At 40.4% G+C, this 24059-nt stretch overlaps 1 protein-coding gene across 2 annotated transcripts in view; it reads right to left on the reverse strand.

Annotated features, from left to right (window-relative positions):
- Positions 1-1731: 1731 nt before the first annotated feature.
- The window catches only part of LOC110523562 (atrial natriuretic peptide receptor 2), a 58035-nt gene continuing 35707 nt past the window's right edge, over positions 1732-24059 (reverse strand). Inside the window, exons 9-22 of one of the 2 annotated variants that reach the window (XM_021602362.3) lie at positions 23058-23132; positions 21495-21572; positions 16027-16131; positions 15575-15646; positions 14468-14627; positions 14191-14346; positions 10899-11067; positions 9128-9274; positions 8299-8422; positions 6277-6345; positions 6005-6179; positions 5034-5132; positions 2736-2827; positions 1732-2263 (exon numbers count right to left, since the gene is read on the reverse strand). In XM_021602362.3, the coding sequence (XP_021458037.2) occupies positions 2201-2263; positions 2736-2827; positions 5034-5132; positions 6005-6179; positions 6277-6345; positions 8299-8422; positions 9128-9274; positions 10899-11067; positions 14191-14346; positions 14468-14627; positions 15575-15646; positions 16027-16131; positions 21495-21572; positions 23058-23132 (1584 nt within the window). In that variant the 3' untranslated portion in view covers positions 1732-2200. Of the gene's footprint in view, positions 2264-2735; positions 2828-5033; positions 5133-6004; positions 6180-6276; positions 6346-8298; positions 8423-9127; positions 9275-10898; positions 11068-14190; positions 14347-14467; positions 14628-15574; positions 15647-16026; positions 16132-21494; positions 21573-23057; positions 23154-24059 lie in introns of both variants that reach the window. The other variant, XM_021602361.3, reaches the window with a different exon arrangement.

Consider the following 24059-nt stretch of genomic DNA (forward strand, 5'->3'; position numbering starts at 1 on the left):
GATCACTTAATTACGGGATTCCCCCTTAGTTAATTGGAGCAGAGATGAAGAGACACATGATGCCCACTGCCATGTCACAGCAGCTAATGACTGGTGATGTGTCGTTGCAACTGAACACAACTGCATCCTGCACAACCTGATAATGACTGTTATTGTACAGTACAGTCAGGTTCTTCTCACTCTGCATCTCTTTTTTCTCTGTCTGTTCACACCTGAATTTTGCAAACAGTCCATTATAGTCACTACCTGTGCGGTTTGACAACACTGCCATGTGAAAAGGCAAGATATTTTTGTCAATGGTGCATATGGTGGTGTTCTAACATTTAATTGAAGGTTTCTGATACTGGCAGATGCAATGCAAATACTAGGCTACAGATGATTGTATCGTGGGACTTTAGTTAAATAAAAGAAAGAAAACATTTAAAGCTACTTTGCTTTGCATAACTTCTGTCATTGTCACTGTTGGTTTAGGAACCTATTAAAGTGATACTGTAATGGACTAAAAAGGACAAAGCAGGGGACAACGCTGTAATTAGAATTTAGGATGTCTAAGGTACCGCAGCAATTTCAACAGAAGTGCCGGGCCATTCAAGATTCCCAACAGGTTTTGCTGACTAACTTACATTTTCACTCCTAAAAAGAGAAACCTTTCAAACAATAAATAAAGCAGATTCTCTAACATTTTTAGAGAACGTCATAAGGACACTAAATTCTGTCCAAGTTACACCAGGGGAATATGGCTCAGTTATTAAAGCGGGTCCGGTTCCACGAGAGGGCAAAGGGGGACTTAGCCCCCTCAGTTGAAACTTGTGTCCCCTCAGTTTTAGTTGTATGTCATAAAAGCATAAAAGTTAAAATGATTGAGTGACAGGTTTGCGCGAAATCTGTACCTCTGCTGCGCTGTATCAGCACCATGGACAGAGCGCTCCGGGTGGTTAGGTATGACTCCGTTGGATTTCAATAAAAAGCCGCCAAATATAGATTGTGTTATGCCTTTATTGATCTGATATTTTGTCTATAGGCCTACCGCTGTTTTGTTATTTTCGCATTCATTCTTTCGCATTCCCAGTTGTGTTATTATTCAAAGCCCCATTTATTTTTGCATGAATAACTAGGCTACTACTTTCAGCATTTAGTTTGCATTATTTTGGTTAGACATATGTGTGTAGGGCTGCATTCACATAAGGTAATTCACCTTTTACAAACAGCATATCTATCTTGTAGCCTATATTCATTACCAAAGTGGCATTGCTTTAGTGTGTAGGGCGCTGTCTATTGTATTGATACAGCGCAGCTGAGATGGGCTACAGATTTCGCGCCAACCTGTCACTTCAAAAGCACTCAATGGTCTCGGAGTCTCAGCCTTTGAACTGTATGTTTATTGTGATAGAAGCAGAATTCTAAATAATTCCAATGCAAGAACCACCAAAAATGTTGCTCCCTCACCGATTTCAACTGCCCCCTTAGTCACTTTATCCTGGCACCGGGTCTGTATAAAAGTTAAGACGTACGGTCAGACACATAAATAGTGAGCTGGTTACAAGAAATGTCCCCCTTTTACCGTCAATGATGACATTTCAAAATGTTAATGTTTTGTAAGAATCGGATTTACTAAATCATGAAATGTTTTTATCAAAAGCACATGAATGCAGTGCACCGAATCACACACGACTATGAAAACACACAGGGTTGAACATAAATAATATTATCTGAACAATGTATGAAACACAGTTGTATTGTACTCAGTTTATTGCACAAAATATCTTACAATATCTTGGAAATACATATATCATCTTGTACTCTATAACACCACTGTGGAACTCGGACCTCTGCATTGACATCTATTACACTGTGCGCCCGTCCGTTATGAACGCTGTATGGAAATATTAATACAGAATTGACTTCCAAACACATGATATAAATCTAAATATAGAAAGTACTCAATCTCAGGACAGAAAGATTCTCCATACAAAACATCTTACAATTGTTGGGGCAGTAACCGTACACAGGTATTATAAACATACCATTAAACATCCCTTCCTTTCCAAAAAGGTCTAATTCAGTAAATATTGTTGTTCCGCTTTTGGGGAAGGAATCACCTTTAGGCCTTATTCTAGAACAAATAAAGCATTGGCTGACTGTGCCACTGTGTAGCCTCTGTGGTTGGCTCCACTGTGGGTACACGCTGTCAGCAGGCCTCTCAGATAACGTACACATCAGTCTTCTCCCCTTCAAGCCAATAGGTTCGCATTTTGCCTTTGCCCTGGAAAAACACATAAATCAATAGGCTCATCAATGGAGACGAGTGGGAGTGATAGATACACAAAAGGGCTTCTCTTTCTTAAAGGGTGACCCTGGCATTAGCCGGGCCTGTTAAAACTAATCTGGCATCCCTAGAGAGAGTACGCTACACTTCATAACCAGACTTTATGGTTTTCTTCCATTTCAACAGAAGATCTTTTTTTATGACACTCGTAATCTGAGAGATCCAGAGCTGCAATCTACTGAAATGCGCTGCATATAATAAACAGAATGGGAATCACAAGACCACATTTCACTATAGCTGACCCTGTAAAACAACAGATTTCACTGCACCTATCTGGTGTATGTGACAAAACACTTTTGTATTCTTCATTTATTTTTCTATCATATTCATTTATCAGACAATATTGAATACATGAAGCCATTACAGATAATGCTGACAACAACACATGCATTATTCATTGTGGCCTTACCTTCATTTCTACCTCCCCTCTTTCTTGGAGTTCAAAATAGCCAAACTCATCCAGCACTTCTTTGGTTGCTGAGGAGAGGTGGATCCTCAAGGCTGTGAAACACATCAATAGACAATCACAGTGAGTGCTTTGCAGGGAGTGATACCGAGTAGCATTAATGAAACATTTATCCTCTGCCATATGCACTGTGTTAGATCATAACAATTACAGTACGCATACATACATACATACATACATACAGTGGGGCAAAAACATATTTAGTCAGCCACCAATTGTGCAGGTTCTCCCACTTAAAAAGATGAGAGAGGCCTGTAATTTTCATCATAGGTACACTTCAACTATGGCAGACAAAATGAGAAAAACAATCCAAAACATCACTGCTCTAGAGGAGATCTGCATGGAGGAATGGGCCAAAATACCAGCAACAGTGTGTGAAAACCTTGTGAAGACTTACAGAAAACGTTTGACCTCTGTCATTGCCAACGAAGGGTATATAACAAAGTATTGAGATAAACTTTTGTTATTGACCAAATACTTATTTTCCACCATCATTTGCAAATAAATTCATTAAAAATCCTACAATGTGATTTTCTGGATTTTTTTTCTGATTTTGTGTGTCATAGTTGAAGTGTACCTATGATGAAAATTACAGGCCTCTCTCATCTTTTTAAGTGGGAGAACTTGCACAATTGGTGGCTGACTAAATACTTTTTTGCCCCACTGTACGTACATACATACATACATACATACATACATACATACATACATACATATGTCAACCAAGTGTATGTTATGTGAAGGTCAAAAGTAGAAATGAACAGTGAAATATTCCTGTTGCTGTAGAAATAGTCCCTAGAAACAGCTGTTGACAGTCCAGTCCCAGAGGTGATTCCTACCACTATAGGATATTTTATGGTATGCAGTTTATCACTATGGATGTGGCCTGGCTATAAGTGTTATTAATTATTTATAAACGGACGTGAAAGCACACAGCAGGAAGTGAGCAGGAAGTGAGTGGGTTAATCAATAATGTGATGAGTCACTCACAAAAAATCCTGGCCGGCACAGCACCAGCGGTCCAACTACCACGACACCAGTTAAGAACTGCTGCCAGTAATACCAGTCCAGATAAACACTATTAAACTAGGACGACAACCTCCATCCCCTCTGTTGCTTTCTGATGATAAATATCCCATTCCCTGTCTACTTAATCTATCCCTTGATGCTTCATTTCTTACAGGGAAGTATGTGTAAAGAGCTAGTCCACAATATTTTTTGTTATGGATTCTCAGACACAAGCATTAGTCAGATTTAGTCAAGACAAATAATGACGGGAAACCAGTCTTTCACAAAACAATTGCATAAGCAAATATACAACAGGGAATGCTCGACAGACGAACAAAATCCTAATCCAAGGAAATACCACATAGTCAACAGGAAATAATGAATACTTAGTTGTTTTAGTTTGTGTCAGCTGAAACATACAGTGCCTCCAGAAAATATTCACATCCCTTGACTTATTCCACATTTTGTTGTGTTACAGCCTAAATTCAAGATGGCTTTTTCAACCTCACCCAACTGCACACAATGCCCCATAATGACAAAGTGAAAACATGTTGTTAGACATTTTTGCAAATGTATTGAAAATGAAATACAGAAATACCTCATTTACATAAGTAGTCACACCCCTGAGTCAATACACGTTACAATCAACTTTGGCAGCAATTACAGCTGTGAGTCTTTCTAGGTAAGTCTAAGAGATTTGCCCACCTGGATTGTACAATATCTCATCCTCAGTTTTCTCCTATCACAGCCATTAAACTCTGTAACTGTTTTAAAGTCACCATTGGCCTCATGGTGAAATCCCTGAGTGGTTTCCTTCCTCTCTGACAACTGAGTTAGGAAGGACGCCTGTATCTTTGTAGTGACTGGGTTTATTGATAACCCATCCAAAGTGTAATTAATAACTTTACCGTGCTCAAAGGGATATTCAATGTTTATTTTTATTTTTACCCATCCACCAATAGGTGCCCTTCTTTGCGAGTCATTGGAAAACCTTCCTGGTCTTTGTGGTTAAATCTGTGTTTGAAATTCACTGCTCGACTCAGGGGCTTACAGATAATTATATGTGTGGGGTACAGAGATGAGGTAATCATTTATATTATTGTCCCAACTGGATTCCAGAATGTGACACTGTTTTATGCGGCTACATTTCCACATTAATAGTTTTAAGTGTTAAAGTGCTGACACCAATCAAAATAGAAAATAGGAAAACAGAGATCCAAATCTGGAACTCACCCTCTCCATTCGACTCCATCCGAGACGCTGTGTTGACAGTATCTCCAAATAAACAATATCTGGGCATTTTCAGACCCACCACCCCAGCACAGACAGGCCCTGTACAGAACAAAAGGCAGTGACATTTACTGGAAATATCCTCCATGGAAAAGCATACTGTAGATGGATAACAATTGCTTTCATCACCAGAACCTCATGATAAGCCAAGTGTATTTAAAAGCATGATCAAGATATGATTGAACTCAAAAACAACATATTCCCACAATGACAGGATCAGGCACCTCCCACACACAATTTTTTAAAGACCTATCAGTGATGATATTCATGTCAAGTGTTTGAATAAGAATATAAATAGTGCCTGCATGAGATAATTGTGTCCAAGCACAACGAAAAACCTCCTTTGCATGCAATACAGCTTGTATTTGTTGTATTTGATCATCATGTCAAAATATTGTCGGTACTGGAGATATCTCCAGAGATTTCTTAGCTGAAATACTGTATGTCTTAAAACCTAGATATTGTCATCAACTGTCATAACCAATCACAGCAGTTTATAACAATTAGTGAGCAAAAACCCCATGCAATCATGAGGCAGGATACATAAGTGGGCAATTTAATCACAAATGACTTCTTGTCTAGACAACTATTTACCATATAATAAATAATTTTGTGTCATAACATAATTCAGTTATTTGTCCTAGAATTAAATAAACTGTCATTGGCTAGGGAAGATCATGTAACATTTAGGAGGTATTGAAAGATTTACATTTGTATGATTTATTAGAGGTGTTTTGACTGGTAACGATATGGATGCTAAGGATCAGGAGAAGGATTGGGCAGTTCCCAAAAGCACTGATTCATTCAATTTGAAAAAAAAAAAACAACAACAACAACATCTATCTTCTAACAGTAGTTAAGCATAAGACATTTTAACCATCATTTCAAACTCTATGTGAAATGTGAAATGATACCTGTGTGGATTCCTATCCTTAGCCGTAGTTGGTCTTGGGGTCTGTGACGAATCTTGAATGTTTTCACTTGTTCTAGTAAGGCTAAAGACATCCCAGCTATCTCCCTTGCGTGTAGGTTACCATTCCTGACTGGAAGCCCTGACACCACCATGTACGCATCACCAATGGTCTCCACCTCAGATATACATGACAACATGTTAGTAGGTTGAAACAGGTGATTATATATAAAAATAATCATATTTACATTACAAAACATTATTAACCTGACATACCTTGTACACATCAAAATTATCAATGATAGCATCAAAGCAAGTGTAGAGATCATTCAGCACTGTCACAACCTATGAAGAGTAAAACAAAACTTTAGCTACCGTACTCAGGTAAACTAGAAACAATAGTTCAAGGGTAGAACAATCGCAAACACCACCACTAAAACCGGGTAACTGTTACCCTCCTGCTCCTTCATTCTCTATTTTAGAAATACTTCTTCAGCTAGTGGCAAACATTTGTGAAACATAGCAATTTCAAAGATAGTGTGCAAAGATAATAAGTTCCACTGTGCGTGTTCATGAGGCATGTTCCATTTGGTTTGCCCCCGTGATTGACTGAGAAGTGTTTCTGCATGAACTCCCAATGGTTCCCCAGTCAGATTAAAATATTTCTGCTCCCCCTGCCTTGGACAAGTGCCCAGAACCTCAATTTACTGAGAAATGTGCTTGCATGAGTAAAACAACGCAACAGACCAAATACCGGGGACACATTTTCACAATGTTTTCCGGAATTTGAAGAGTAATACACATCAGCTGTTTATTCAAAATATGAAGTGTTTCTTGTCATTCATAAAATAAATGTTTGTATATTGTAATTCCTTTGAGGGTCTATTGGTCAAGTTAAGTGATTCAGTGGCTTATGGAGAGAGAAATGGTGCTAGAAAAACAGTCTTTAGTTCTAGTTTAACTTTCAGAGGGGCTTAGCATTATTTCTTAAACAATTACGACTTAAACTGGGGGGAAAATTGATAAATGTAATTCGATATTTTAATTAAACAGAGCCCAAACTGGTAGGTGAGATACCTAAACCTCAAAGCTACACTAATGTTGAAAGAATACCGTCTGTTTTGTGGCCTTAATTGAATAGACATGTGACCTTAAAATCAAGTGCGTAGAATATAAGTGAACAATGAATATATTTCACATAATACATCGCCACTGAAACCTAGTGGTCGGATTCTTAACTCTGAGCTATATTAAAATACATTTGATGAAAGGTAAGATTTATGACTGTACTTGTAAGTAGCTTCTGCTGGATGAATAGAGTAGATCTGTCTGAGTGTACCACTCGCCAAGTACAAAATATCGCTCATGCAGAGTTATTGGAAATTATATGAAGACTGACATGTCTTCACAATTTTAGAAGAAACACTCCAGTAAGACTTTGTCTGAATTCATGGCACAAGTAGCATCAAGAAGAAAACCTGGTTTCTCTGGATGGATTTCAGAATTCGGAACGACCAAAATGTCTGGAGAAAATAACATGTTGGGGCACTGCACTTAAAACCATTACAACCATTGAGACCGTTACAACAATCCCATCAAATCAAATCAAATTGTATTTGTCACATGCACTGAATACAACAGGTATTCATTCACCTTACAGTGAAATGCTTACTTACAAGCCCTTAACCATTCATCAGCCATTCGTCATACAGTACTTTAGACCCTGGTGAAGGGATTCTCAATATATGAGTGGTCTTGAAATCTTCTTCTTCATCTTCTTCTTCATGAGAGAGAACACATTTCATAGCAGCTACAGCACCCAGTGACTCAGCAATGCGTCAATGCACTCTCAGCTACTCACAATAGCTATTTTGAGTTGTGGCCTCCATGTGGGAATGCTTTGTAACTATGAGACACACGGTAGGTGCTTTAATAGGCTCTGCATGAGTGAGATCGGTGTAAGTAACAAAGAAGCTCCTCTACATTTCCTCTTCATATTCTCTTCCCATAATGAGTTGTTGGACCAGCATATCTTCAAGGTTTCTTGTCAACTACCTTCAAGTGTCTTGAGGGAGAGTTTACAGGAAGTCTCTAATTTCCCATGGTGAATTGATACTTTGACTCAATAAACCTTGAGTGCATTTTACTTAGCAAAACTGACTAGTCACACAGTAAGATTCAAAGTGCAAAATCATGTTGTGGATTTGCTCCTGCTGTTGGTTGGTATAGGATAGCTACTGTATAAAGTCTGTACCTGTTGTTGGTTAGGAGTAAATATATCTACTGACAGTTGTTTACCTGCAGTGGTGTACTCTCAGCTGACATTGACGTGAAACCCACAATATCACTGAAGTAGATTGTCACACTGTCAAACGCCTCCGCTTGGACCGTCTCCCCTCGCTTTAGCTGCTCTGCTACTGAGCTGTGGACAAGAAAACTTATGCCGTGCTTAAGAGATAATGTTATCGTTTGCTATAAATCAAAAGTGACAGTAAGCTTGGCAGCTACGATCCACAATGAGTAAATAAGCAGATTCTACCAGTATCATTTCCTGTTCACCAATATTTTAAAGTACAGTAAAGAGCCAGAGGCACAGTGCAGCACTAGCAGCTGGGTTAATCCAGGACTCTGGTCAAATGATCGGAATTCTGCAGCGAGAGAAGGTATGTCTCGGTTCTCTCAGGCCATTCTCTGTCTGTCAAATTGGCTGAAAGTTGGAGGGAGTCATTTGGCCAGACAATGGGAGGATAAATGAGTGTGACTACGGCGCTGAGACAGACAGCTTAAATAGATGGAGGACGTGGCTTATCGTTTGCTGCTTTCGTGTTATCAGAGGTGCTTAACACCCTATCGCATTTCTCCTCCTAGTTCTGGTTAATGAGAAGTTTGCTTGTCAGCTCCCATCTTGCCCTTTCATCTCCTCTCTGCTTAACTGTGAATGTGTATCTTTTTTAAATGTGAGATATAGAAAGCTGAGACGCTCTTTCTTGGAATTTGAACAATGATCAAGTGGCACAGCATTACACGGAAAATAGTTTCCTCATTTTCACAATTTGATAAGCAGAAGTTCAGACTGATAATAAGGGTAATAGGGCAAGACGAAAATCGGAATAATAATGATTCTTACTGTGGCAAGATCTGGTAAAGTAGATTTTCGGCTTTTCTTTTCTCCTCCAGGTAGGCTTGCGTTCGTTCCTCTACCAGGTTCTCCAGGTTGTTGGCGTACTGCTCCATCCTGGACAGCAAGTTGTTCAGAATACTGGTACTTCCCTCCCTGTGATGAAAAAAGACAGAAAGATAACATACCCATTCATTTGTTGTCATTCTGAATGAAAAATATCTGAACTTTCTATTCTGTTAACATCACCTAATGTACAATTCAATGCGTATTTCAGAAGTGACTTCACGGTCTAGGGCCCGATAAAATCTGTTTTTTTTTTTGCCTGATTCCGTTCAGTTTTTCCTAAATCCATTTCTCCATTTTGTTTTTCCAATTTATTTTCAGGTTTTCGGCCTCTCAAAATCACACTTTTTTTATACATCAGGAGGCCACTTTTAAGATCTGGGAAAAATCTAAGAATGTTGAATTTTGTGTGTAGTTACCCTTTAATGCAAGTGTACACCAGCCAGAGACCATTGTTTGGTTAGCAGTGTTTCTGTAGCGCTCGTGTGATTGCAGAGTTTCCTAAACAAAATGCTCACTGGATTGATGCAAATAATCATAATATAATTCTGTCAGGTAGGCATAGACTACACTGTAGTTCAAATGTAATTGAGAAGGTTTTTGGGAAATCCTTTCCATTTACCAGCAGATGGTTATCATGATCATTATCATTAACGGCTACACAAAGTGGCGGGTTGAATAAAGAGAAAAAAATACCTTAAAAAAAATCTATAAATGTATAATTCTTGTGCAATTTACACTGTGTACAAAATATTAGGAACACCTGCACTTTCCATGACATAGACTGACCAGGTGAAAGATATGATCCCTTATTGATGCCACAGGTTAAAGAAGGTTTGAAGCCTTGAGACAATTAATACATGGATTGTGTATGTGTGGGTGAATGGCTGTCTGAAGGGTGAATGGGGAAGAAAAAACATTTAAGTGCCTTTGAACAGGGTATGGTAGTAGGTGCCAGGCGCACCGATTTGAGTGTGTCAAGAACTGCAACGCTGCTGGAGTTTTCACACTCAACCATTTCCTGTGTGTATCAAGACTGGTCTACCACCCAAAGGACATCCAGCCAATGGCAGGCCAGTGGTCGAAAATGGGTCATTGATGAAAGAGGACAAAGGAGGCTGACGAATTGTGCAGAGCAACAGACAGGCTACAGTTACATCTGAAAGTTGAAGGAAAGCTAAGGGGGCACATCTGAAAGTTGAAGGAAAGCTTAATTCAGCGACAAAGCAAATACCAGGGTCTGATTTCCTCCCACAGCTCATAAAGTACTTTAATTTCTTCGTTACAGAGGTCACTCATCTGTACATCTTTAAGGTGTTCCTGCTTTTGATCAGCGTCAGGTGTGCCCAGCTCAAGGGAAAACATGCTTTTTACATGCATACACGCACACACCACTGAACCAAAATATGCATCTAAATCATGCCATGAAAAACAACAAGATAAATATAAACCACACACTTTTGGAGGTAGAAGACTTCCTATCACTCTGATCTGAAATGATTTGTGTGTGATAAGCATCCCGATTTTATTTAATATTAATAGTAGATCCCTTTTCCAGCGTCTCTTGATAATATCAACTTAAAGCAATTATTTCCTTCATTCTCTTTTTCAAACATCTTCATAAAATAAATCCAAAGAAAATATTATCTCCATGGTATCTGATACAAGATGAGATTGGAAGCCATTTTGGGGCACGACGGTGCTCAGTGCTCACTTGTTCAGTTTGGTGATGTAGATCTTGATGTGGCTGAAGTCTGGCCGCTCGACTGGGTCCTCGGCCCAGCAGCTTTCCATCAGGATGGTCAGCTTCTCACAGTGGCAGCTGTTGTCTGTGGTGGGCCGAAAGTAAGGACTCTGGTCGTTACGCACCTTCTGCACTATCTCTGTAATAGACAAGATAAGGTGTGTGTTAGTGTGTGTGTTCTGCATTCTCTGGGAAAACAGTGAAATCGATCGATCAATTAAGGGCGTTTTCACACATAGTTTAGAGCTATAGTTTGAATCAGAGTCAGACTATTTGTTAATATAATGTTTTAACTTGGTCAGGTTGGTTTCACATTGCCAAATGTCAAACTAATAAAAATGTCTAAACGTGTCCATGTAAGTCATTTGCTTATTGGACAAAAATGCATTGATGATTATCCTGAAGGAACACTTGTGTTCCCATCTTCTTACTACTTTCTCTTTTGTCGTCCAACAACATGCGGGAGGAAACTCTAAACGCGACGTGAATAGACTATATTCAGTATAGCCCCGTCTCTACAAATCTGCATTGGACGCACTCATAAATGCACTTATAAATCATGATAATGCACGGCCCCATGTCACAAGGCTCTGTACACAATTCCTGGAAGCTGAACATGTCCCAGTTCTTCCATGGCCTGCATACTCACCAGACATGTCACCCATTGAGCATGTTTGGGATGCTCTGGGTCGATGTGTACGACAGCGTGTTCCAGTTCCTACCAATATCCAGAAACTTCACACAGCCATTGAAGAGGAGTGGGACAACATTCCATAGGCCACAATCAACAGCCTGATCAACTCTGAAAAGGAGATCTATCAAGCTGCATTAGGCAAATGGTGGTCATACCAGATACTGACTGGATTTCTGATCCACACCCTTACCTTTTTTTTAAGGTATCTGTGACCAACAGATGCATATCTGCATTACCAGTCATGTGAAATCCATAGATTAGGGCCTAATTAATTTATTTCAATTGACTGATTTCCGTATATGAACTGTAAACTGATTTCCTTATATGAACTCAGTAAAATCTTTGCAGTAGATGCGTTTATATTTTTGTTCAGTATATATAATTTTGGAGAAATTGTTTACCTTCAGTAAGAATAAGAAATGCTTTGTGGGTTGTAATTCCGTTACCAAAAATCCACATATATTTAAGATATTTTCTCATTTCTCCCCCTCCCGATGAGGGAGGATAATGAAAGTTCACAGAAGTAACAAGTACAGTATATTTGTACTCTACTGTACTGAACTCTGCTCTGCTGTGCTGTATTGTACTGCACTGTACACTACTGTGATGTCCAAACTTGTGAAACAATGACATTCATATCCATAATTAAGCATTTCTGTTTAGTACAGATCAGGGACCCATGATGTAATTCCATTACTGTAATTCTGTTACCGGGTGTAAATCCACTTCACTTACTGTAGTTCAATAACCAAAATGTAAAATTTTTCAAACTCAAGGTGCCATGTCATTCAAGGTGCCACCCCATTCTGCAAATATTTACGTGGTTTTGCATAAACATCTGAGGTATATTTTACCGTAATTCCTTACTAAAGTTTTTTTTCAGTGTACATTGTTAAAAGTAGGCCTTGTGCATAGAGTTGTAGGGTTTGTTAAACTTTGATATCAATGTTTTTGTTTGGCATACATTTTAAAGTGAAACAACTGAATCAACTCGTAATTCCGTTACCATGGAAATGCCCAACTTGATGTTCAATATGTCAGCCATGTGGGAACTTGCATCCACGACAAGACCATGGTACTTGCCTACGGAGCAGCAAGAACGACGAGACAGCCTATAAGGAGGAGGTCAGAGACCTGGCCGGGTGGTGCCAGAATAACAACCTATGCCTCAACGTAACCAAGACTAAGGAGATGATTGTGGACTACAGGAAAAGGAGGACCAAGCACGCCCCCATTCTCATCTGTAGGGCTGTAGTGGAGCAGGTTGAGAGGTTCAAGTTCCTTGGTGTCCATATCAACAACAAACTAGAATGGTTCAAACCCACCAAGACAGCTGTGAAGAGGGCACGACAAAGCCTATTCCCCCTCAGGAAACTGAAAAGATTTGGCATGGGTCCTGAGATCCTCAAAAGGTTCTACAGCTGCCTGGACTGGCAATTGCTCGGCCTCTGACCGCAAGGCACTACAGAGGGTAGTGCGTACGGCCCAGTACATCACTGGGGCTAAAGCTGCCTGCCATCCAGGACCTCTACACCAGGCGGTGTCAGAGGAAGGCCCTAAAAATTGTCAAAGACCCCAGCCACCCCAGTCATAGACGGTTCTCTCTACTACGGCAAGCGGTACCAGTGTGCCTCGTTACTTTTATAGCCTCGCTACTGTATATAGCCTGTCCTTTTACTGTTGTTTTATTTCTTTACCTACCTATTGTTCACCTAATACCTTTTTTGCACTATTGTTTAGAGACTGTAAGTAAGCATTTCAGTGTAAGATCTACCTGTTGTATTCGGCGCACGTGACAAATAAACTTTGATTTGATTTGAAGAACTGCCTTCAGGCTATGGTCAAACACGACACCCCAACCTGAGTACTCCGTTCTGCCACATCTGATCTCTTGGCCCTCCCACCCCTATGGGAGGCCAGCTCCCGCTCAGCTCAGTCAAAGCACTTCTCTGTCCTGGCACCCCAGTGGTGGAACCAGCTTCCTCTTGAAGTTAGGACAGCAGAGTCCCTGCTCATCTTCCAGAAAATGGCTGAAACCCTACCTCTTCAAAGAGTATCTTAAATAACCCCACAGCACCCTTGCCTCTTGTAAACTAACACTTGCACACACCTTTCTATTTTCTACTAGCATTGACTTTGCTGATAGCTACTGATAGCTTTTATTCAATTTCTGTGTTCTATTCATGTGCTTTTCTAATATCCAATTTCTTTGTTCATGCAAGTGACTGATTGAATGAATCCTCACTATCAGTATCTGCAATTTGGCAGTACGCCCAGAACCTTGTTTTGAGAAAGGGATGTCTTAGTTTCAAGGTCTCAGCTTAGAGAGAAGAAGCCTCATGAGGTATTGGTCTGTCACATGAATTAAGCAAATGTTAGTGATGAATTAATTATGAATGATGAATAAGCTAAATCATGCAAATATAACTTGTCTGTATAAAAGAGAACTAACTGGACAGCCCTGGGAGGAGCTCCTGACCAACATGTGTACTTGAGTTGGTTGGAACCTCTCCAGCGCGCTGATAATAAACAATGGTTGGCGTAATTAATTGGCGTAATTAATTTTACCTTTGGGGCTCAGATCCATGCCCTCCACATAGAAGGGTCCATTCCTCAGGGCTATCTCCTGGAGTATGATGCCAAAGCTGTACACATCTCCTTTCTGGGTGCCCTGTGGAGGGTGTCTGTCGTAAATCAACAACTCAGGGGCCGTCCACAGCTTCTCTGGAAACACAACAAACTCACATTATCCACTGAACACCTTTTCCTTTATCCAATCCTCCATTTAGTTTTCTTCCATTGGTGAGAGGCAAAGTGATCACCTCGGCTGACAATGTTGACCTACTTGCATAAAGTGCGTGCGAGTCGTCATTTTCACATGATGAATGGAAACTGGCCAGTCCGTAATCTGTAATTTTCAACACAAATCGACTGTCCACCACACAATTAGATGACTTCAGATTTCCATGGGAGCCGATGTAGCTGTTGTGCAGATAGTTCATTCCCTGGAGGAGCAAGCATGAAATGTACCGTTCAAGACATTTTTCCTACAGTATAGCATACATGAAAACATACTGATCATGTGGAAAATATGTGTTTTGAGTTTGATCGAAATGGAAATGTAATAAAAAATTCTGCATGGATCCAAGTGTTCAGTTTACATGTCACATTGGAACTTTTGTGGTATTAATGTGCATAACATTTCTACGGGGACTCAAAAGGATATTGCACTCCCATGTATACGTCTAATATTTTGCGACACTTGTGTATCAGAATGTGGCTTATAGGCCCTTTTGCTTGTCAGAAGGTCCCTGTTGTTGCCAGCTTGAAGGACTGTTATTTTAACAGCAATGTGGTTAGTGTACTCCATTCTCCATGTACTTCACCAATATAGTATCTCTCAAGATAGTGACTTCAAACAAAAAGCCCCTTTGTTAGAGCAGGCTATAAATTACTATTGAAAATATATGGATGATTACTTTTTATTAAGTGCAAAGAATTTTGTGGTGAGATTGTGATTATGTTGCTGTCCAAGTTTGAGGTCATATGAAGTTTGATGCATATAGCCATGTGACCTCAAAACAACCAAACTCCAGTTACCAATGTAACGGATGTGAAACGGCTAGCTTAGTTAGCGTGGGCGCTAAATAGCGTTTCAATCAGTGACGTCACTTGCTCTGAGACCTTGAAGTAGTAGTTCCCCTTGCTCTGCAAGGGCCGCGGCTTTTGTGGAGCGATGGGTAACGATGCTTCGTAGGTGTCAGTTGTTGATGTGTGCAGAAGGTCCCTAGTTCGCGCCCGGGTATGAGCGAGGGGACGGTCTAAAATTATACTGTTACACCAACATAGTATTGTTGACTGCTATCTTACAGCAACATGTGACGTGGCTACACACATGGATTCCCTTTATATTTTCCACAATATGACACCTAAGTAGGTGAAGAACACATACCTTGACTATGTCGTTGATGAGTGAATAGCGGAACATCCAGTCCAGATTGATGCTCTCATTCTCCAAAATGTCCTAAAAGTTAAATAAGCATTTCTGGAATCTTGCTGTCATCTTGCTACATCACATGTATCTGTCCTGTCTTTTAAACAGTAACACGGTGTTACAGTGAGTCAGTATGAAATGTTTTCACACAATAAGCTCCATTGCTAAAAGTTTCCTATAGTTTTACATTCTTACATTTTTGGCAGTAGCAGTATATCAGGCTGGCATTTCAAACTGAACATGAAAGTCAAGTGTTTGTTTCCAAACCATACATTTACAGAAATAGTATGAATGAATAAATGAGTAAGATTACACTGAACGGCCATTTTAATATAATATTGGTGGTCATACTTGACAAAACATGCAATACAACTAATATTCCATTAAATATAATGATTGTGAGGTGTTACCTGAAGACTGCCTCTGGGACAATATTCAGTCACGATGCAGATGTTGGGAGGGTCAATGCAGGCACCAATGAATCTGGTTAAATGGTTGAATTGCACATCTCGCATCTGTAACCAAAACAAATATAATTATTACATCATTATAGCTATATCGCTCAAGATTATATGGCAATAGATGAAATAAAAATAAAAAATAAAAAAATATATATGGCAATAGATGCTAAAAAAACAATGGATGAGCTTTTCTAGAAAAGCTAATAAATAGGACAGACAAAACCTCACCAGAATCTATTTACAGCTAGCAGGTTTGGCACGGTGTCTTGTCTACGTGTTGAGTATAGCATTCACTCATAGGCCATCCAGTTGACACGTGCATGTGAATAAACTGGGCCGAGAGGTTATGAATGAGGCAGTGTTGTGAAAAACCACAGAATGTGAAAACATATGGAGGTGTTGAAAGGATGTACTAGCTATAATATGAGTGCATAGCTGGCTAACGTAATATAATATGAGTGCATAGCTGGCTAACGTAATATAATATGAGTGCATAGCTGGCTAACGTAATATAATATGAGTGCAAAGCTGGCTAACGTGTAAAATGCATTACATGGGATCTAGTCCAAAAATGAATCATGTCATAAAATGTCATGGAAATCACCTTGGAAAGCATTGTGAGCTCTGTATTTAAAAGTTCCATATGCTGTGTATGTATAAACAACAGAGTGAAGGAATCTTTTAAAGAGACACACAAATTAATTCCTCTCCACATATCCTCTCGGTTTCAATACATCCATGCCCTAGCAGGGAGGATGTACATAATATCTCTGAGCAGCATGAAACTTCTAAAAAAACAGCGAGCATAACCTGTATGGTGTGTTTTGGTCTGGGGCCATTTCATGGAAAACAGAGGTGAGTGACAGCTGCTATAACACCAAAACCAGGGAGTCAGTCACTCCTGTTTCACGACTCAGGAGAAGTTAGCATACCCTTTGGCCTATATCATTTCCCATGCTGAACACTAGCTAAGGGAGGAGGGGAGGAGAGGCTCTGGAAGACAAGGAGTTAAGTTTCCATTGGCAGACCCCTCTCTCCCCCATCTGGTTGGCTCTTTCATGAGCGGGGCCTGACTGCCGATCAGGTCGCCGGGGCGTCTGAGGAGCTGCTAGCTCAGACTGTTGTCTCTCCTGTGCTCGCAGCCTGCCCACCGCCGTGTCTCACATCCAAAGCTCAGACACAGACATAGAGTGAGAGAGCCCAGGCCACCCAGAGCCTTATCCACCAACACGGGTGATAACTCAATTAATACAGACCCAGAGATCAGATAATAGCACTGACTTCTGGCTTTTCAGTAGCTTTAACCCTCCTGCTGTGTTCTGGTCGAATTGGACCGATTTACAAGTTTTCTCTCTGAAAAATTTAGTTCACTTAATCTGATTGTCATAATATTCCATGACTTTTGTCCACACAGAGTATCTCAACACACAAAATACATTTGGATGATTTTCATTACATTTTGGGTGTTTTATTTAACTTTTGTACACCTGTGTTGTTCCCGGTCAAAGGAAATTAATAGGTGAGACTACAATTGGTGTATAACATTTAGTTCAGGCATATCCCCATTCATCAGATGAACACATTTCTTCTCCCAGACCCCCACATGCCTGTGTGTTTGAGCACACACACACACCTCACTCCCCTTCTTGGCTTCCATGGCAACCCCCAATAGAATCTTTCCCCCACGGGAACCACACCTGTTGGCATTCTCACAAAAAATCGCAACATTGTTTCAATAATATATAGAACTTTTCTCTCAGCTCTGGTATATAAAGCTTTTTTGAGGCCTTGCTCACAATTCATACTGTGGCAGCACAATGACCAAACGATATACTGTATGTGAGGCTCTTGATCATATCTTTGATCATGATACTGGTGAGGAGGAGAGAGAGTCCTTGTTAAACTTTGACACAAAGTAGTCTGTGATAACTAGCACAATATATTTAATCTGAGTATTTGTTATAGTCAAAATAATTCATACATTATGCTTTTTCTAACTTAAAAACAAGTTATATGAGCTCAGGTCAATGAGGCCTAGAGGCCATAAATAGCAAATAGAAGTTCAAAACTTGTAATGTTCACAAGAACTTAAGTTGATAAAAAGATCTATCACAACATTAGGTGATAATATATATAATATTATGGATTTATAATCAGCTATAATGGAGTGGTCATTTTGTAACAGCAGCAAGAGCACAGGTTCATTAATGAGACATCTCCTGCAGCAGAGTGAAAGAGGCCCTCCTGTGAACAACCTGGTAATGATTCAGTACACATCCCCTTCACATCCCCCAAAGTCTACAGTGGCTTAACCACCTCAGTGGGAGAGACTTATTCTACTACTGCTGTTGCACAGGGGTCATAAACAGAGGTATGATCACCCACGACAACAGGAGGCAGGGAACAAGACAGGCACATTCAACTCTAATCCTGGAGGGTCCAAGTGTTTACTACTTTATTCTTTTCATCAGCGACTGGTTTAAATCAGGTGAGTGGACTCTCTATAGCAGCCAATAAAACTAAATCATCAACGAGGTAAAAGACCACTATATTTTTTTTACATATGAGTCATTTAATAGACACTCTTTTCCAGAGCAAACTTACAGTAGTGAGTGCCCACATTTTCATACTTTTTTCATACTGGCCCCCTGTGGGAATTGCACCCACGACTGTGATGTTTACAGCACCATGCTCTACCAACTGAGCCCCAAGGGACCATCTAGCTGAACATAAGCTTAACAAACGCTTACTTAGGGAATGAATACCCCTGCAGTGAGGTAGCAAAGAGTTAAACAACACACCAGACTTTATGATAATAATGTTAAGTAATAACATCACACATACAGTACATTTGGAAAGGATTCAAACGCCTTGACTTTTTCCACATTCTGTTACGTTACAGCCTTATTCTAAAATGGATTACATCGTTTCTTCCCTCATCAATCTACACACAATACCCCATAATGACAAAGTAAAAACAGGTTTTTAGACATTTTTGTAAATGTATAAAAATGTCCTACTGAAATATCACATTTACATAAGACCAAGACCAAGACTAAGGAGATGATTGTGGACTACAGGAAAAGGAGCACGGAGCACGTCCCCATTCTCATCGACAGGGCTGTAGTGGAGCAGGTTCAAATTCCTAGGTGTCCACATCAACAACAAACTAGATTGGTCCAAACACACCAAGACAGTTGTGAAGAGGGCACGACAAAGCCTATTCCCCCTCAGGAAACTAAAAAGATTTGGCATGGGTCCTGAGATCCTCAACAGCTGCAACATCGAGAGCATCCTGACCGGTTGCATCACTGCCTGGTACGGCAATTGCTCGGCCTCCGACCACAAGACACTTCAGAGGGTAGTGCGTATGGCCCAGTACATCACTGGGGCAAAGCTGCCTGGCATCCAGGACCTCTACACCAGGCAGTGTCAGAGGAAGGCCCTAAAAATTGTCGAAGACCCCAGCCTTCCCAGTCATAGACTGTTCTCTCTACTACCGCATGGCAAGCGGTACCGGAGTGCCAAGTCTAGGACAAAAAGGCTTCTCAACAGTTTTTACCCCCAAGCAATAAGACTCCTGAACAGGTGACCAAATGGTTACCCGGACTATTTGTATTGTGTTCCCCCCCCCAACCCCTCTTTTACGCTGCTGCTACTCTCTGTTTATCTTCTATGCATAGTCACTTTAACTATACATTCATGTACATACTACCTAAATTGGCCCGACCAACCAGTGCTCCCGCACATTGGCAAACCGGGCTATCTGCATTGTGTCCCACCAACCGCCAACCCCTCTTCTTACGCTTCTGCTACTCTCTGTTCATCATATATGTATAGTCACTTTAACGATACCTACATGTACATACTACCTCAATAAGCCTGACTAATAGGTGTCGGTATATAGCCCTGTTACTCTTTTTTCAAATATTTTTTTACTGTTGTTTTATTTCTTTACTTACCTACACACACATAATTTTTGTTGGAGCCTGTAAGTAAGCATTTCACTGTTGTATTCAGCGCACCTGACAAATAAACTTTGATTTGATTTGATTCAGACCCTTTACTCAGTACTTTGTTGAAGCACCTTTGGCAGCAATCACAGCCTTGAGTCTTCTTGGGTATGACGCTACAAGCTTGGCACACCTGTTTTTGGCGAGTTTCTCCCATTCCTCTCTGCAGATCCTCTCAAGCTCTGTCAGGTTGGATGGAGAGCGTTGCTGCACAGCTATTTTCAGGTTCAAGTCCGGGCTCTGGCTGGGCCAGTCAAGGACATTCAGAGACTTGTCCCAAAGCCACTCCTGCGTTGTCTTCGCTGTGTGCTTAGGGTTGTTGTCCTGTTGGAAGGTGAACCTTCGCCCCAGTCTGATGTCCTGAGCGCTCTGGAGCAGGTTTTCATCAAAGATCTCTCTGTACTTTGCTCCGTTCATCTTTGCCTCGATCCTGACTAATCTCCCAGTCCCTGCCACTGAAAAACATCCCCACAGCATGATGCTGCCACCACCATGCTTCACTGTAGGGATAGTGCCAGGTGTCCTTTAGACATGACGCTTGGCATTCAGGCTAAAGAGTTCAATCTTGGTTTAATCAGACCAGAGAATCTTGTTTCTCATGGTCTGGGAGTCCTTTAGGTGCCTTTTGGCAAACTTCAAGCGGGTTGTCGTGTCTTTCACTGAGGAGTGGCTTCCGTCTGGCCACTCAACCATAAAGGCCTGATTGGTGGAGTGCTGCAGAGATGGTTGTCCTTCTGAAAGATTCTTCCATCTTCATAGAGGAACTCTGGAGCTCTGTCAGAGTTACTATCATTTTGGCTGGGTGGCCAGCTCTAGGAAGAATCTTGGTGGTTCCAAACTTCCTCCGTTTAAGAATGATGGAGGCCACTGTGTTCTTGGGGACCTCCAATGCTGCAGACATTTTTTGGTACCCTTCTCCAGATCTGTGCCACCACACAATCCTGTCTCGGAGGTCTACAGACAATTCCTTCAAACTCATGGCTTGGTTTTTGCTCTGACATGCACTGTCAACTGTGGAACCTTATCTAGACAGGTGTGTACCTTTCCAAATCATGTCCAATCAGTTGAATTTACCACCGGTCAACTCCAATCAAGTTGTAGAAACATCTCAAGGATGATCAATGGAAACAGCATGCAGCTGAGCTCAATTTTGAGTCTCATAGCAAAGGGTCTGAATACTTTTGTAAATAATGTATTTTTGTTTTTACATTTCCTAAAATGTCTAAAAACCTGTTTTTGCTTTGTCATTATGGGGTATTGTGTGTTGATTTCTGAGGGAAAAAACGATGTAATCAATTTTAGAATAAGGCTTTAACGTAACAAAATGTGGAAAAAGTGAAGGGGTCTGAATACTTTCCGAAGGCACTGTATACAGTAAAACATTTGGCACTGATCTGGACTTACATGTTTGAGTTCAAACAGCACTTGTCTGGTCAGCTCTATCCTCTTCTTGTTCATATGTTTGATGGCCACCAGGTTGCCCTGTGTCAAAGAGACAGCAAGATAAAGAGACAGATATTAATAACCTTCTATGCAGGCTGCGCGACAGACTACTGCATGGTGTACTGAAAGAGATGTGTTCTATGTGTGGTGTACTGAAAGAGATGTGTTCTATGTGTGGAGTACTGAAAGAGATGTGTTCTATGTGTGGTGTACTGAAAGAGATGTGTTCTATGTGTGGAGTACTGAAAGAGATGTGTTCTATGTGTGGTGTAGTGAAAGAGATGTGTTCTATGTGTGGTGTAGTGAAAGAGATGTGTTCTATGTGTGGTGTAGTGAAAGAGATGTGTTCTATGTGTGGTGCAGTGAAAGATATGTGTTCTATGTGTGGTGTAGTGAAAGAGATGTGTTCTATGTGTGGTGTACTGAAAGAGATGTGTTCTATGTGTGGTGTACTGAAAGAGATGTGTTCTATGTGTGGTGTAGTGAAAGAGATGTGTTCTATGTGTGGTGTACTGAAAGAGATGTGTTCTATGTGTGGTGTACTGAAAGAGATGTGTTCTATGTGTGGTGTACTGAAAGATATGTGTTCTATGTGTGGTGTAGTGAAAGAGATGTGTTCTATGTGTGGTGTACTGAAAGAGATGTGTTCTATGTGTGGTGTACTGAAAGAGATGTGTTCTATGTGTGGTGTAGTGAAAGAGATGTGTTCTATGTGTGGTGTACTGAAAGAGATGTGTTCTAGAACTTAATGTGACCATCTTTGGGAGCTGTGTGACAGACAGGCATTGATTGATTCATTGTAGGAAAATCCATCCATTCATTGTAGGAAAATAGCGAAAAGAAAGGACATGTATAAGGGTCATGGGAACGTTGACGTATTCCATTCTTATTCACTGAATTCTTGGGAAGAGGAAGAGAAAGGGAAAAACATAAGTAAAAATAGGTGTTCTTCAGTGTTCCTTTAACATAGTATGGTATCTGTGTGCCAGGTATATTTACCATGAACTCTATGCTACCGGAATGGAGAGTTATATCTGTCACTTTGAAATGGGATGATAAGTCAATCTTCAGAGAAGGTGAGGAAGCGAGAGAAATCCAGGGAGACAGTACATGATAGACTGCTAGGTACAATAGGATGACTATAGCAATTGAGCAGCTCACCATCAAATTCAAGGTGTGCATTCTAAATAGAAAAAAGGAGAAAATATAATGCTTTGGATACTTTACAGCAAATTTCTATAGAGAAGAAATGTGTTACATGTAGCCAACAACCACGTCTCAACATTCAAAGCCTGACGTTTTTCACATAATCCTCCCCCTTCTCAGTAGACTCATTAAACAGAGACATTAACAACAACACGTTGCTAGCTGTGTCCAGACGAGGTGTGAACCACACTGTGTATCACATTAAAACCAGCCCAGCTGAGCTGTGCAGAGCTCGCCTACTCTCTTCTCCATCTCCTCTGTGAGCGTGTACACGTGGGTGAGCAGGAGTTGAAAATGTCAGAACTCAGAAAGCCTTACCTTAAAATAGCCTGTTTTAGCAAATAGCTGATATTTTCCATGGGCAGTTATCAAGGAGCCGCAGCTGGAGCCTCTCTGGAAGGAGTAACAAGTATCCTTTCTCAGATAAGATACAGTCAGAGAAATGTTCAGGCACACTACAGTTAGGTTCAGTTTGGTTATCATTACATATACACATATACAATGTTCACTTAAACATTTCAGATTAGTTATTTGCAATAGCTTGAGCATTTTATTCATATGTAAGTGCAATGGGTATATTTGCCAGTTAAATGAAGAATTGCTGTTTTCATATGCTAAACCGAATCTCGGGAGACGTCTGTGTAGCAACGGGTGTACACAGAGTGAATGAAAAGGGAGTGAGGGTAATGTATTAAGTGTCAGCATGCACTACACATGTTTAGATAATGCAAATACTGGCAACACATGGCATACTGGAAATAAATTGGTCTGGAAAATCAACATGTTTTCCACACTATTATCCCAGGAATTGGGCTGAAAGCTTTTAATGAATAAGGTGTGTGCATGTGCGTGCACGAATGTCTGCACGTGTGTACTGTAAGATTTGGGATTATTTTAACAATCATTTAATATGTGTCTGCCACCGCAAACCCAGCCACCTTCAGTAAACCACCGGGAAGACGTTCAAGAATGTTTAAACTAACAAAGGATTTGGACTGTTTTTCTCTCTTTCTCTGTCTTTTGCTCTCAATGTAAAACATATACTGTATGTACAGACATGTAACTACAGTTTTAGATAAATTCCAATGCCAGTGTTGTTACTGCACATTTGGTGTGCTATTAAACAACAATGATGTCATGAACTGTACCACGGAGACAGACATCTAGTCCTCTGTTGCATATAATAATAATAATAATAATAATAATAATAGATGTATTTTATATACCACTTTTCATTACAAACGGAATCTCAAAGATGCCTGAAGAACAAAGCTACGAGAGAGGTAGCAGTGATACTGTGGGTCTGTAGAGAGGTTTTAG

The sequence above is a fragment of the Oncorhynchus mykiss genome, chromosome 5, assembly GCF_057628025.1.
Source record: "Oncorhynchus mykiss isolate SJ-2025 chromosome 5, ASM5762802v1, whole genome shotgun sequence".
Lineage (NCBI taxonomy): Eukaryota > Metazoa > Chordata > Actinopteri > Salmoniformes > Salmonidae > Oncorhynchus > Oncorhynchus mykiss.